The sequence below is a fragment of the Engystomops pustulosus genome, chromosome 1 (assembly GCF_040894005.1).
Source record: "Engystomops pustulosus chromosome 1, aEngPut4.maternal, whole genome shotgun sequence".
Classification (NCBI taxonomy): Eukaryota; Metazoa; Chordata; class Amphibia; order Anura; family Leptodactylidae; genus Engystomops; species Engystomops pustulosus.
Window position 1 is genome coordinate 194,156,178 of NC_092411.1, and position 14,214 is coordinate 194,170,391.

At 37.4% G+C, this 14,214-nt stretch overlaps 1 protein-coding gene across 1 annotated transcript; it reads left to right on the top strand.

Annotated features, from left to right (window-relative positions):
- Positions 1 to 1,557: 1,557 nt before the first annotated feature.
- Positions 1,558 to 13,892, top strand: EREG (epiregulin). Its single transcript, XM_072117125.1, has 5 exons — positions 1,558 to 1,800; positions 9,978 to 10,061; positions 10,541 to 10,664; positions 11,718 to 11,864; positions 12,562 to 13,892. Exons 1-5 carry the CDS (start codon positions 1,758 to 1,760, stop codon positions 12,626 to 12,628), a joined length of 465 nt encoding a protein of 154 aa, XP_071973226.1. The 5' UTR covers positions 1,558 to 1,757; the 3' UTR covers positions 12,629 to 13,892.
- The last annotated feature ends 322 nt before the right edge of the window (positions 13,893 to 14,214 follow it).

Below are 14,214 nucleotides of genomic sequence, written 5' to 3' on the forward strand. Positions count from 1 at the left end.
AAGCTGTGGGCCTAGTGCTGTAGGCTCTGCACAAGTCAACATTTTTTTCATGGTTTGACATTTACTCCCTACATGTGTTACCAGAACAAAACTTTTTAGGAAATCAGGGTGTTCCTTCTGTGAATTGTCAGTTCTCCGAACTGCTGGGGGTTCCATTCCCATGATCGGAGGGGGCTCCAGCAGTCGGACCCTCATCAATCAGTTAATTATCCCCTATCATGTAGATAACCCAAATAGTTGGTAGAACCCCGCGGGGCTAGAGCTAGTGAACCACGTTGCAACATGTCCACAGGAAGAAAGACTGCACTGCACAAATTCTTTCTGAAATTCTTTCAGTACTCGTAGAGTACTGGGGCAGCAGGCAACTGATCCACAAAGCTAGTGGTCTACATGTCTGGAAGAAGTGGCAGAGATTAGCAGAGGAAGTGTACCCACACACTGTCACTATCAAGCAGACATCAACAACAAAGGAACCGAAGCAAGTAGTTTTTTCATGAAAATATAGAATTTAGACTATTTAATGGCTGTTGAGTCTATCCATCAATCCATCCATCTAATTGTTTTAATTTTATTCGAAGCATAAAAATAATTGAATAATTTTATGAATGCAGTGTATTTCTCATTTGGTATTTATTGTGATTTACATTTAGTTTATACATATCACATGATAGCATAAAACTGAAAATATAATAAATATGACCATACACCTTCTTCCAATTAACCTCTCCCTTCTTCTCCATATACACATGTTAGATTTGGCTGATATTGGGAGAGTTGGGAATTAGCCCCTGACATACAATTCTAGTGTTGTCTACTCCCATGAGAACAAAAGATGAGGCAATTGGCATTAGAGGACAATTGTGATAAACCCTTTTACACACTAGATTATTATTAAAAATTATTAGAATGCAAGTTACCTAGGGTTAGATACGAAGGGAAAATCTGAAGTCTACAGAATATATGCAAAATACAATTGGATTTAACGAAAGATCTGTACAGGATAGGTAACACAATACATTTGTTATACTTTTTATGTAAGATTATTCTATGATGTCTATGAAAAGAAGTATGCTGGAGTAGACTGCAAGAGCTGAATCCTAACTGGAAATTCCTAACTGGATTTTTTTTATATATTACTCTGCCTGTCTAAAACATGTCATTCTATACTAACCCTCTGTAATTTCCAGAATAATATCAGAAAAAACTTTTATCACTAAGGGAGAGTCAAATGGTAAATGGAAGAGTTAATCAGTCGGTGACATGGGAGAGTCTTTTACCTGGGTGTGAGAAGTGAAGGTGAAGGAAGGAGATGAAAGAGAACTACAATTCCTTCACTACAATACACATAAGTATTTACTGCTCCTATAAACACATGTTGGATCAGATAATTTACTTACTGTTAAGAAATTTACTTCCGGCTGGTGGGCTGAAGTAAAAAAAAAAAAAAAAAGGAATGAGTGGGATAAAAAATCTCCTCCTCCTGAATTGTACGTCTACATGGGAGATTGAGCCAAGCCAGTCATCTAGCAGGACTGGTTATATAAATGACGCGCTGGCTCAGAGGTCACAGTACAGCTGAAGAATTAAGAGTAGCATTCCTAGGTGAGAGGGAAACCTGCCTGAACACTAAGCCCTATTAGTCATATCTCTGTACTGTAGCAATACTCCATACCAAGGTTCTCCCAAGCCTTCAAGTGTCATTCAAGAAGTGCTTGACTGTAAGCTTGAAGACCAAGAGCTCCCTGCCATCTGCCAGGATGAGTTACTGGAGAAGGATTTCCAGTTCACTGGTCTTCCTAGGTGAGTATGAATAATTATGTCTTTATATATATACTAGTTCCAAGATAACAAAGCAAACTACATTTCTATTTGTGAAAGTACTTTCATTTATGAGTTCCTACATGGGGGCACTTTTTGCGGATCTCCTAAATGTATCTGACTAATGTGCTCTATGTGCCTATAGATTCCGACCCATTGAACACTTTCTTGTCAGTATATTGAAAGTATTTTAAAGTACTTTAACTTAGACAAAATAAAATCTCAAAGCAGTACAAATATAATATGCTAAAACTGATATTGTTTTTTTATTTACTTTACTATTTAACTACATATACATTGAAGTTTTTCTTAAAATTTATTTTTAACAATGTCTTCTAATGGTATACTGTACATGTTTGCTGAGGTCCTCCTCCAAATGAAACCCATTTATAAAACAATTGAGTTTGCTATATAAATATTCACAGCATGTAAATTATTCACATCACATAATAATTATAATAATAATAATTCTGCCAAAATTCTATACAATCTTATACGAACGTATTATTTTCTGTTGGATAGTTACGCACCCCTTTTGGTTTTCCAGAGTAATTGGTGCAGGAGGTATTTAGCAGCCTTTCACTAACAGTCTCCCTATAGAGATGACATACATATTCAGCCAAGTATAAAGTTCTTAGCTGTCTCTAAAGCAGTTTCTTGTCTGACAACTCTACAATGTGTATGGCCACCTATAATTTTGCAATACTACATAATATTCCCCAAGTAATGCAATGATCTGTTTCATAATAATAATGACATCATCATCTGTTAATCCAGTAACAATACTATGTATAGCATTGTCACTGAAACTACTTGACACAATTTTTGATTATGGGAAAATGACTATGCTTGGTGACAGCACTGACCTATAAGCATGTGAACAGATTATCCCTTGTGATATTTCACTCCCAGTTTTATCATGTGGCATCTTTAGGGACACATTTCCATTGCTTAATTTCTCGAGAATTAAATAGAAATAATTAGTGTACATATATGTATTTACAGATAATGTAGATATTCATCTAGAGTGTTTTTTTCTACTGCACATTCCACACATTATGAACTTCTGAACAGTGGTTGTTCAGTAGTTAGAGCAGATCCACCAATAATTATAGATGAAAAAGTACAAAAATTAAGCAAAATGAAGACACCTCAATAGAAACCCATTTTGGGGCTTTAATGATGTGTGTCATTTTGAACATACAGGGATCTATTAATTTTGTTGTTCTGATTCTAAAATAGAACAAAACAATGGAATAGGAGCTGAAATTTGAACATCAACCTATATAAATATAAACCTCTATATATGTGGTAAGTCAGACTCTGGGAAATGCAGATGTTTAATAACTGGGCCTTAATGTGGCTCTCATACAATAGTTTAAAGAACAGCTAATACTCCCAAACTCTCCATGCATGTGTGCTGGATGGTGAAAGAAATAGGCACTTGTGAAAAACCTTTGCAAATAATAAAAATTTCATCTGGAAAAAAGAATGCTGGATCCTTTTTTGGACAGCAACACACAAACAACAGATAGTTGGCTGGTTGCACCAAGATTGGCAGGATTTGGTTTATGGTAATTTGTATGAGCACCTTTTTGATTTTGATCTCATATAGTCCCAATTGTCCACAATTCTAAATAAAATGACACACAAAACTATTGTACGTACTCAAGTATAAGCCGAGTTTTTCAGCACAACGTTTGTGCTGAAAAAGCACCACTCAGCTTATACTCGGGTATATAAAAAATATAAACTCTGTATTCATCTTTCTGACGCCCCCGCCCCATATACAGGGGACTGGCTGGCTATATACTGGGGCTAGCTGGCTATATAAAAGGGACTAGCTGGCTGGCTATATACAGGGACTGGCTGGCTTAGGACAGGGGGCTGGCTATATATTGTAGGCAGCGAGCTGGCTATATATACTGGGGGCAGGAGGCTGGCTAGCTATATACTGGAGGGAGGCTGTGACCAATGCTTTTTCCACCCTAGGCTTATACTTGAGTCAATAGATTTTCCCATTTTTTTGTGGTAAAATCAGGAGTCTCGGCTTATTTTCTGGTCAGCTTATACTCGAGTATATGCAGTATATAAAATGGAACTGAAAGTTTCTCACAGGAAATCTGTGCTGGAAAAGGGCATTAATCTTCTCTAACAGATTGTTTTTTCTCGGAAAGATGTATATGGATTATATACAGTATATGATCAGTTATTTATTGAAGGCCTTAGAATACTGTGGTCTCCAGACTCGGGCATAAAGCTGGTGATGACATGTAGTGTGGAAGACCTCTACAGGGTCACTGCATTCCAAGAGTTTATACTTTTTCCTACATGTGGACAAAGATAGGCGGCTCAACTATAAATAACACAATGGGGCTCATTTACTGAGGGTCGCGGATTGCACGTTCGTCAGACTGATCGCCATTTTCGGGGATTGCACAGCTTGGAGAGGTGTTTAATAGGTGTCTGTGCTGGGATTGTGTCCCAACGCAATCGTTTTTTGGCACAGCTGCGCTGGCTTCCATATGCCACAAATTGGGGCACATGCGGTCAGACAATCCAACTGATTCGGACTGAGCGCGCAAGACAATGTGTCACAAGACAATGCAATTACATGCACCACGAAGAAGAAGGTGAACTCTGTCAGACCTGAGCGGGGAAGCGACACATGCAGGATTTCGGGCGGCACAGTGCATTATCGTCGAGCACTTTCTGTGAATTCCGCCAGACAGGTAAGTAAATGTGCCCCAATTACTTAAAAAGGCCTAACATTAACATTTTGATATATCTCTGTGTGAACAGAGCACTGGAGGAAATGAAAACTCTTTTATGAATGATCAACCAGGAAAGAAATTTGGAGGTTTAGGAGTTACCTCTCTATGCTTTTATAGATTAGGATACAATGAAGAAAATGCCTGTAATCTGATCTACTTGGACTACAGGTAGGCAGGAGTGCCCTGTTTACCTCACATTCCTCAGCAGAACTAGAGCTAACTTACCAGCAATTGGATGGGAACCAAAGCCCTCCCCATAGGATGTATCATTTTCAAGACATTATACTAGAACAAACTTGGGCAATATCCTGTTGTAGATGCTGTTGAACTACATTTCTCTTGACAGGCAGGTTTTTGGTATGCTAGTTGACTAAGAATTTGTGAAAAATTACCTATCCCTCCCACTAATACAAAGGAAAAGGGTTACAGACAAAAATGTCTGAGATCCAGAATGAGCCAGATTACTAACTATATATATATATATATATATATATATATATATATATATATATATATATATATGGAACACTATTGTTCTTAATTATAGGTTGCAAATTACATTTCTAACCAAACCCATATTAAATATGAGCTACCATAGTTTCTGCTTTCCTGGTGGCTTTTTCATTCTCATATGAGTAAAAATCTCATCAATTATCCATGGGATTACCTCATTTTCAGCATTTTGCAATTAGCATTTTCAGAAAACACTCTGTATTGCAGTTTGTGCAATGCTATACATACCTGAACAAGCATCAACAAGAAGAACATTGCATACAAAGATATATTATGCCCTTATGGGGATATATATTAGATATGTGATCCAAAAAAGATCCTACAGGGAAACAAGTGTACGTGAGGGTAATAAAAGAGCTTCAGAGAGTCACAACTGATCATAAGGTTTTATAAAAGAGGCCTTCAAGTAATCTTCATAACATATAGGAAGAATTTGGAGCATCCTATCCATTGAACCAGTCCCACCAAAATAATCTGGTTTAGCCAACATGAATCCAATGTAAGGAGAGCTGCCTTTTTTATCAGCATGTTAAGATTAATGAGCCATGATGTGCAAAGTGCAGAGTGAGGATAATTAAAAATAACTAGAACAGCACTCTACTGAACAAACTGCAAACATATTGTCCAAGGTCACTTTAATATTCCTTTAGTTTATTATTAACCTGACACTTCTTCTTTTTACTTTTGACAGTAAATTGTCATATCAAGAATGTTGCATCACAATTTCAAAGCTATGAATATCACAGTAGTAATACATAATCATTTTGGATATGTAATTACAGATTAGGGACAGTGACCCCCACCAGTCACATGATCGTGGATCCTGTTCTCACTGATGGGTGGAGCAGTAGAACAAGCATGCGTCCTGCAGCTCCATTCACTGTCGTAGAGTGCTGTGCTCAGTTATTTGCATCTTTCCCGTTCATGCTTGTCACTCCACCCATTAATAAGAACAAGGTCTTGTAGTTCCGTTCTCGTGAGCATCCTTGCAGTCAGATACAATGTGAATAGGCAGTATTGATATGGTATTTCTGGGGGCGCACGAAAAATTTTGTTGGGTGCACCCTACATGCAGTTACTTTCAACTGCATCAGTGTCCAGTGTGAAGAGACAAACATAGTTTAAAGCAAACAAGGAGGATGGTGCCAATTTGTAGTCACTTGGTATGGCCACTATACTGGGCGTGGAGCTTTCTGCTGCCTATTCCATTTTCTGGGCTTGGAATTATCCCATTCTTGCGCCTATTAAGACGCAAAACAGAACATGCTAGGCCCAGACTTACTTTTGGTACACTACTTTTTGGGGCTAAAAAGTCGCACACCACAAAAAGTCTCTAAAGTGAGGCTAAACAGGCAACTCACCACATGTATCACAAAGGGAAGAAACTTAAGATACATTGCAATGATTAAGTAGGCCAACTTCAGGAAACTGAAACCGAAAAACTATGATATGCCCCATAGTGTCATTCAGTATACATTTATTAAAATAATGTTTCATTGTGCCAGGCTATATTTTTACAGTATAATTTGCCAAGAAGTAACTTTTTCACTTCCTTTTTGCAATGTCATCATCCCTATGCTGTGCCTATGTGGTCACATGGTGAGATTGAGAACATGCTATTTTAGGATTTGTCTTATCAGTACTTTCTCTATAGTTGTGCTAATAGCTATAATACTCTGCTATTGTAATCGCATTCCACAAAACCACATCATTGTTTGTTGTACTCTGGTGAATGGCATTCCACTCAGAAAATGGTGTTCAGTAAGTGCTCTATTCTGTAATGCTGGGAAAGATGATGTAACCATTGTCACTCATTCATTGACCATAGCCAACTGGAAATGGATGTGTTTTAGTACTGTAAGAGTGCCATTAAGGGTGGGACTAGCCTGCCTAAATATATTCCTGGATATGAGACTCAGTTTCATATTGTGAATCAATTTTTTGTTGGGTGTAGGAATGATGCCTTTAATAGATGGTGGTCCCAATTACCCCCATCCAACACATAACAATTGTTATTGCTACGGTGATAGGGCTTTGGAAATATCTGAGTATCGTATATAACTATAATCAAAGTGTATTAGCCTGGATGATGAGTTTTTATAGTCCTAAAGGTATTTATGGTCGTCACACTGACATAGGAAAGGCTGTTGTACTTTGAGCACAAACTGCTATAAAGGTGCAGAAAGCTGAAGTCATGTGATTTGACTCTCAGTCACATATTATGCAGGAGTAACAGTGGACGGGTGGAGGTGTTTGTTAATTCGTGTAGGACGGCTATCTATTTCTCATTGTCAAAAGCTTCAAAGTGCTGACAACTTCACACAGGTGAAGCAAAACAGGGCTGGGTGCAAACTTTGATCTCACTCATTACTTGTAGGCCTGTGAAAATGCTGACGCTGTTACCATAATGTCATCAAGGTACACAGGAGCACTGGAATGTCTTATAGTGTTGCCTTTCCTATATAGGAAAAAAAAATACAGTTATATTTCATTAAATGAATGGAAAAAAAAATATATTTTTCTATTTTTCCTGGGGTCTCACTGTGACTACTGTACTATTGCTGTAAATACTGTGTCATGATTTGCTTTTTAAGGATTACATAGGCCAATAAGGAATGGTGAAAAAAAGCCAGTCTGCAAAGTGTCTGTATTTCTCTCCATGTTTGGGTTCATTCATTTGTGGTATGCCTGCCGTGCGGGCATACCACTGTGTGCTGGAGGTGAGGAGGAGGAGAAAGCAGCGGCGCATGGCAGCACACTCGCAGAAAGATGGAGCTTGCTGTATCCTTTTGCGGTGTGCGGCACCGTACCACCGCCGGGCCGCCATTGCCGTCTATGGGGTCGTATATACGGCCGCATGTACGTCCCCATGAACGGCCGTGTGAATGAGCCCTTTATGTGGGTTTTGTCTGGTTTCCTCCCACACTCCAAAAACATACTGGTAGATTGAGTAGATCGTGAGCCTCATTGGGGACAGGGACTGCCTTAACAAGCTCTGTGTAGCGCTGCGTAATATGTGTGGACTATATAAATAAAGGAATTATTATTTTTATTATTATTACTAGCCCAATAAAATGTTATGCAAATAAATAGGGAAAAGTTACATTATTTCCATCAGTAAATAAAGGGCAATAGTACATAACATAGTACTAATTTATTATGGGTTGAGTTACCCATGATTCATCATATATCAGAATCTGGCTTTAAAGAGGACCTGTCACCCATAAAAAGGCACTAGGAGCTGCTTACTAAAGTGCTCCTAGTGCTACAACAGATGTAGCAGTGTTACACTGCTAGTGTTATCGGAAACCTCCGAAAAAGCTAGCGGACACTGCCGCGCTATACAATAGGAACGCCGGAACGAGCCCACAGCGGTCCGGCATATTCATGAGGGAGCAGGACTAGGAGGCGGTGACTGCCGCATGAAGCCTGGCAGTCACCCCCGGTCTATGGAGTGGGAGGGGTGGTCCGGGAGCTTGGTCCGACGTTCCTTTTGTACAGCATGGTAGTGTCTGCTAGCTTTATCCGAGGTTTCCGATAACTCTAGCAGGGCAACACTGCTGCATTTGAGGTAGCACTTGTGTCCTAGTGCCCTAGCTCCTAGTTCCTTTTTATGGGTGACATACAATACATTTTTCTTTAATAAAGCAAAAATACAGTGAATATGAATAAATATTTTTGCACACAGGTATCATATTCTGATGCATTACAGGCTATGGAAAGAATGCAAAGGAAATTGTTGTTTTAAAGTTAATACATGAACAAACAACATACTGATAAGCATGTACATTGTAACTATGGAGAGTATGTTATTGGTTACAAAGCATGGAGCCCATGTTTGCTTTGGACTAAGCGGACTAGGACATTAGCTTGCCAACACCTGACACCATATTACACTCTGACAGCCATAGGTACTCACCTTGCTTGCAGTGAATCAAGTATTGAATAACTTAAAGCAAAGTTATGTGTAATAACATCCATCACATTGGATAATACAATTTCTGTATAAAAACACATTACTTAGCATAGTAAAGCTTTCAGAATAATAATGTTGGGCGGTTATTAAATAAGGAATTATTGCCAGCATTTTCCACCTTGGATTTTTGGAAAAATTGGAAAGATGTTTACATGCAATGACTCAAAGGGTAAGGAAAAGGTCTGGCTAATGGAGTTATGCAAGCAGTCCCCTCCAGTCTGTGGTGACTGTGAGAGTACAATGATCTGTCAGAATTGCTATTTCCTGGAATGTAATTAGAAATGTAAATGCAAAGACTTCTTTCAAACACCTCAGGGCAGCCAGATGTTTCATCAGATGAACATGCTTTTGCTCGTGTACTTGCTTGTCATATTTCCTCAAATAGTTGCCATAAAGCAACTTACACCCTCTTTTCTTTTAGAGAATGTAGAGCCTTATACTGTGGTTGTGTTTGTTTCTGTAGCTTGTTGGAAACCAGGAGGTTGTGGATGTGATAACTGTAGTGGCAGCACTCCAGTCTACAACTACAATATGACAAGGATAAATATTGTCATCCACTGACCATATACTATACATCTGTTTGTGAAGCCGAATTTTATTTTGCAAATCAGTTTGATGCAACAAAGTTAATTATATTCCGTAACTTACATAGATTCTTCATTCATGACAAATTGTTGCAGTTCTCTAAGATGTATTAAACCACATTTTACAACTTCCCCCTTTCGCTTATTTCTCAATTCCAAACCAGACTTATTCATTTATTCATGTTCTTGTGTGCATAAAATCTTGTAACGTGCTATGAGTTAATTTGTTCTCCACTATAGTAAACTTACTCTCTTATGTTTCTGCCATTTTGCCATAAAAATTCATGTTCATGTTTTTCTTATCTCCTATAGGTCTTCACTTTCTGCAGATTGTGTGGGGTAAGACAACGGTTGCTCCACTATGTAAATCTGGAGAAAACTGCACAACGGCTTCAGGTTAGAAATCAATATCTTTCCATGTTCTTATTTAAAATAGCTTAGAAAGCTAACTGTATACGTCTGTGGTCCTAACAGTTTGGTATAGAGATCAGGAGAACAAAAAAAGTCTCCTATAGACCTACCCTTAAAAAATGTACTATTTGAGAATTCTTAGCCACTAAGAAGTGAGTGTGATACTGAGTTCAGTTCTGGTTGCTCAGTACTTGGGCTGGACGTGTCAGTGAGTGTGATACAAGTTGGACACAAAATGTAATCACAAAAATGTACAAAAATGCAACACTGCGCCTACTACATAGACTGAGAATTCTGCATTTCATTTATTTTAGCAAAATAACTAATGTCAGATGTTTAACAATTTAAAAAGGAATGGATGTTATATTTTTTATAAGGCATATGAAAATGTACTGCTTTGTTATTAGAAATGTACATGTAGTTTGACACATAAATTTCATTTGCATATATTTACTTTCTTTTAGTGCAAACAACTGCAAATCCAGGGGTGTCCCTCATAAGAATAGTAGAGTGTGCTGCAGACATAAAGAATTACTGTGTAAATGGCCAGTGCTTGTACCTGTTAGATGAGGACGAACACTACTGCAGGTATGTACAGTACATTTACTCATAGATATTAGAGGTTGGTAAATGCAGTTATATAAATATGGATGATCTGCTTGAATTTAGGTCAATTATTTTGACTCCTGGCTAACAGCACAGGAAGCTTCCAATATTCCCTTATTTCCTTCCGATATGTATTTGATTATATGAATCCATATATTAAGGTGGATTTTTAGTATTCACATGCATCTATGTTTCCTCTCTATTGGTTGAGTTGCCATTTAACCAGCGATGAGTGAGATATTAAGAAAAACATTTCCTCTCTGACTTTAAGGCATCACGACTGTGTGCAGTATCCAGGCCACAAACAATATGCTTAGTGCCGTTGTTTGCTATCCGGCTGACAATTTAATGCAAATCCGGGCAGTTTTAGCAGCATGGCTGCCTAACATGTTCACGATGAAACACGGTGGCCTCTCGGCACCATAGCTGTGAATAATAGAAGTTAATGGGGGCCATGAGCTAGCCACAATTTGTGTGGTTAGGTCATGGCCCAAAATATTGTCATGTACTTGCAATCCTATTTCACTCTAATGTCACTCTCACCTATTGATTAAATGATTTTTAGGCAATGGCTAAATAGAGGATTGGTCTATAAAATTTTGCAGTTGGATTACCAAAGCAAAATGAAAAATAGGTATAGATTTAAGCCATTAGTAAGTTTATACCACGGCAACAGAACAATAACCTTAAAGGAAAAAGAAAACATGTAGAAAGAGTGACCCATAGATACTAAGTTGGTCTTATGAGAAGCCCAGACATCACTTGTAGCGCTGACCTAACGTTTATTGTATGCAACGATGTGTGCTATAGCAATCACTTATTGTTAATATGCACAGCTATATTGCTTAATAAGTTGTACTTCATATTTGTCAACATACCATGTTTTTCTCTAATAAAACTATATAAAAAAAAATAGGTATAGATAATTTTTCTTGGCTCTAACTAAAATAAAACCTTAACGATTCTAATAATGATAGAACAGTTTAATTTTTATTACTAATAGTAGATCACCAATAATTCTATTTGCTTTTTTAGGTGTGAACAAGGTTATATGGGCCTTCGCTGTACCGACACAGATATTGTGAGGAAAACAATGACTGAGGAATACTTAGCACTCACCATCTTTTTAACAGCTTTGCTGCTTCTAGCAATTTCGTTAGTAGTATTTTTTGCATATAAATGGTAAGAGGTTTTGTATTATTGTCACATGATTGGTTTTTTTTATATTATTGCATTGAACAGAAATGCTATAACAGTAAATTTGCATTTTCTGCCCTTAAAGAGGACTTTTTACCATCTACACCAGATTCAAATCTCCATACACTGTATGGCTCCGGTGTGTTGGAAGTTTTTCTGTAGCCCTCTCCATTTCCGGGCAATTAGTGCCATTAGTTTTGGAAACCAATATGATAATTCAACTCTCTATTGTCAGTTGAGCAGTGCCACTCTAACTGGCCCATGACTGTCCATCTGACAGTATGTAGCCAAATTAGCATACATGATCCTGAAACTAAACACTGAAATTCTGGGACAAGGGTTGACAGGGTATAAATTCCAACTGCATCAGAATTAGTGTAGTAAAGGGTGCAAAGCACTTGATATTCAAAATCCCTTTTAAGCAAGAATGCAGTTAGGTGCTTATAACTTCTTTACCAAAAAAGAGTACCGATCTTGTAATAGCCTGTCTCTCCAGCCATATTCATTGTTATAACAATTTACAGCATAACCATGTCCACAGACACAAATCCTGAGAATTTGGAGGACCCATGCCCTATTTTTCCATAGAGGTTAATAAGTAGAGCAACAGTATACAGCCTTTCACCTAGTCCATCCTGATTTTCCCAGCTTTCAATACTTAACAGGTTTCTTCTTTTTGTAGGTATACGCTCAAGAAATCAAGCCAGCCCAACCAGAAATACAAAGAAGTCAATACACAAGGCATTTAGGAATCCTTGATTTCACCATGTTGCAATGTCTGTGAGGGCCTTCATGAAAGCATTCTCGTTTTATATTCATTATTTATATGTATTATGCACTGCAGGTCAACCACAAACGTGTTATTTAACAGTAGTGTTAATATTGTACATAGAACTTTCTATCAACACCTTAGAATATACATGTTTTGTAGATTTTTTATGCCACATTTTATAACATTATTTATGTACTTGTTATGTGTTGTATTTAAAAAAAAATAGTTTTGTAATGTTTTTTGAAAGCTGGTCTCACTACCGTTATGAATATTCATGACGTGCTGTAATTATTTTTCTTTGATTGTACAGAAATGTGGAAAATCTGTTTAGTAAGTTATTGTTTAGATCTGGCATAAATGGTCTTATAATTGATATTTAAATGTGTTTTTGGGGCTTAAAATAATGATATCCAAGAAATAGTTACTCAACATCTGATTGGTGGTTGTTTTATCCCCAGCACTCAGATAGATCAACTGTTAAATAGATAAATAAACAGAAAGCATACAGCTCCATTCCCTGTGTAGTGGCCAGTCCAGGTTACTACACATCAGCTTCCATTCATTTGGAAGGGAACTAAGCTGCAATGACTCAATAAAGTCAATACAATGAGAATGTCTCTTTCTTGTTCCATTCTTTCTCACCTGCTGAGAACATGTGTTTGACATTGAGGAAATATCCTTAGGATAGATAATCAATATGTTTAGGAACCAGGGAAACCCCTTATATCTCAATGTAGGGCCATAAAGTCCAGCTTTGCTGGTTGATTTCCTAGCCTTGTTTATAAAATATGCTGTATATAGAATACACCACGGTAAAATTAATCCCACCCATAACTTTTTTTAATTAACTTACAGTCATCTTTACTTTTCCTGTGAATGACTAAGTAAATCAACAGCAGATATGTAGATATCCACTTTAGCTAACTGGAACCCATACTTTCTTAAGCAGAGAAGTCCATACTTTCCACTTTTTTATTTTTGTGCAGAATCCCATATACCAAAATATGGTGTTTAACTATTAACATTAAGACATTATAACTACTGAAATGGACCAAACACGGCAGAATTCCTTTATAATAGATAAATGGCAGATTTGTAAATTTGTTTCATTGAAACATTGGGTGATGCAATCTTTAAATGTATCAGTTAAACATAAAGCCTTTTCTCATTAAGTGTGTTCACATTTATGTCTGTCATTTTCACTAAGAATTGAACAAAACTAAATAAAAATGTTTGTTTTATACATTAGTATTTTTGCCATGTTTAAGCTCTCCAGCGAATAAAACGTTTCCATATGTTTGGTTGGCCACTTCTCTAAATCACCTTCTAAAAACCTGTGTCTATAGAATCTCTGGTGTTGCATCCATACAAGGCTACTGATGAAGGGTCATAGAGGGTCGTCCCAGTGTCTTAATCAGAGGACTCCATTAACTGACACTGTGGATGTCGAAGTGTATGTATCAATTTATCTAGCTACCCACAGTGTTAGTCAATGGAGACATCAGATGCATACTCTTGGTCAAATAACCCTCAGAAGTCATGTATGGATTCTATAAACAGTAT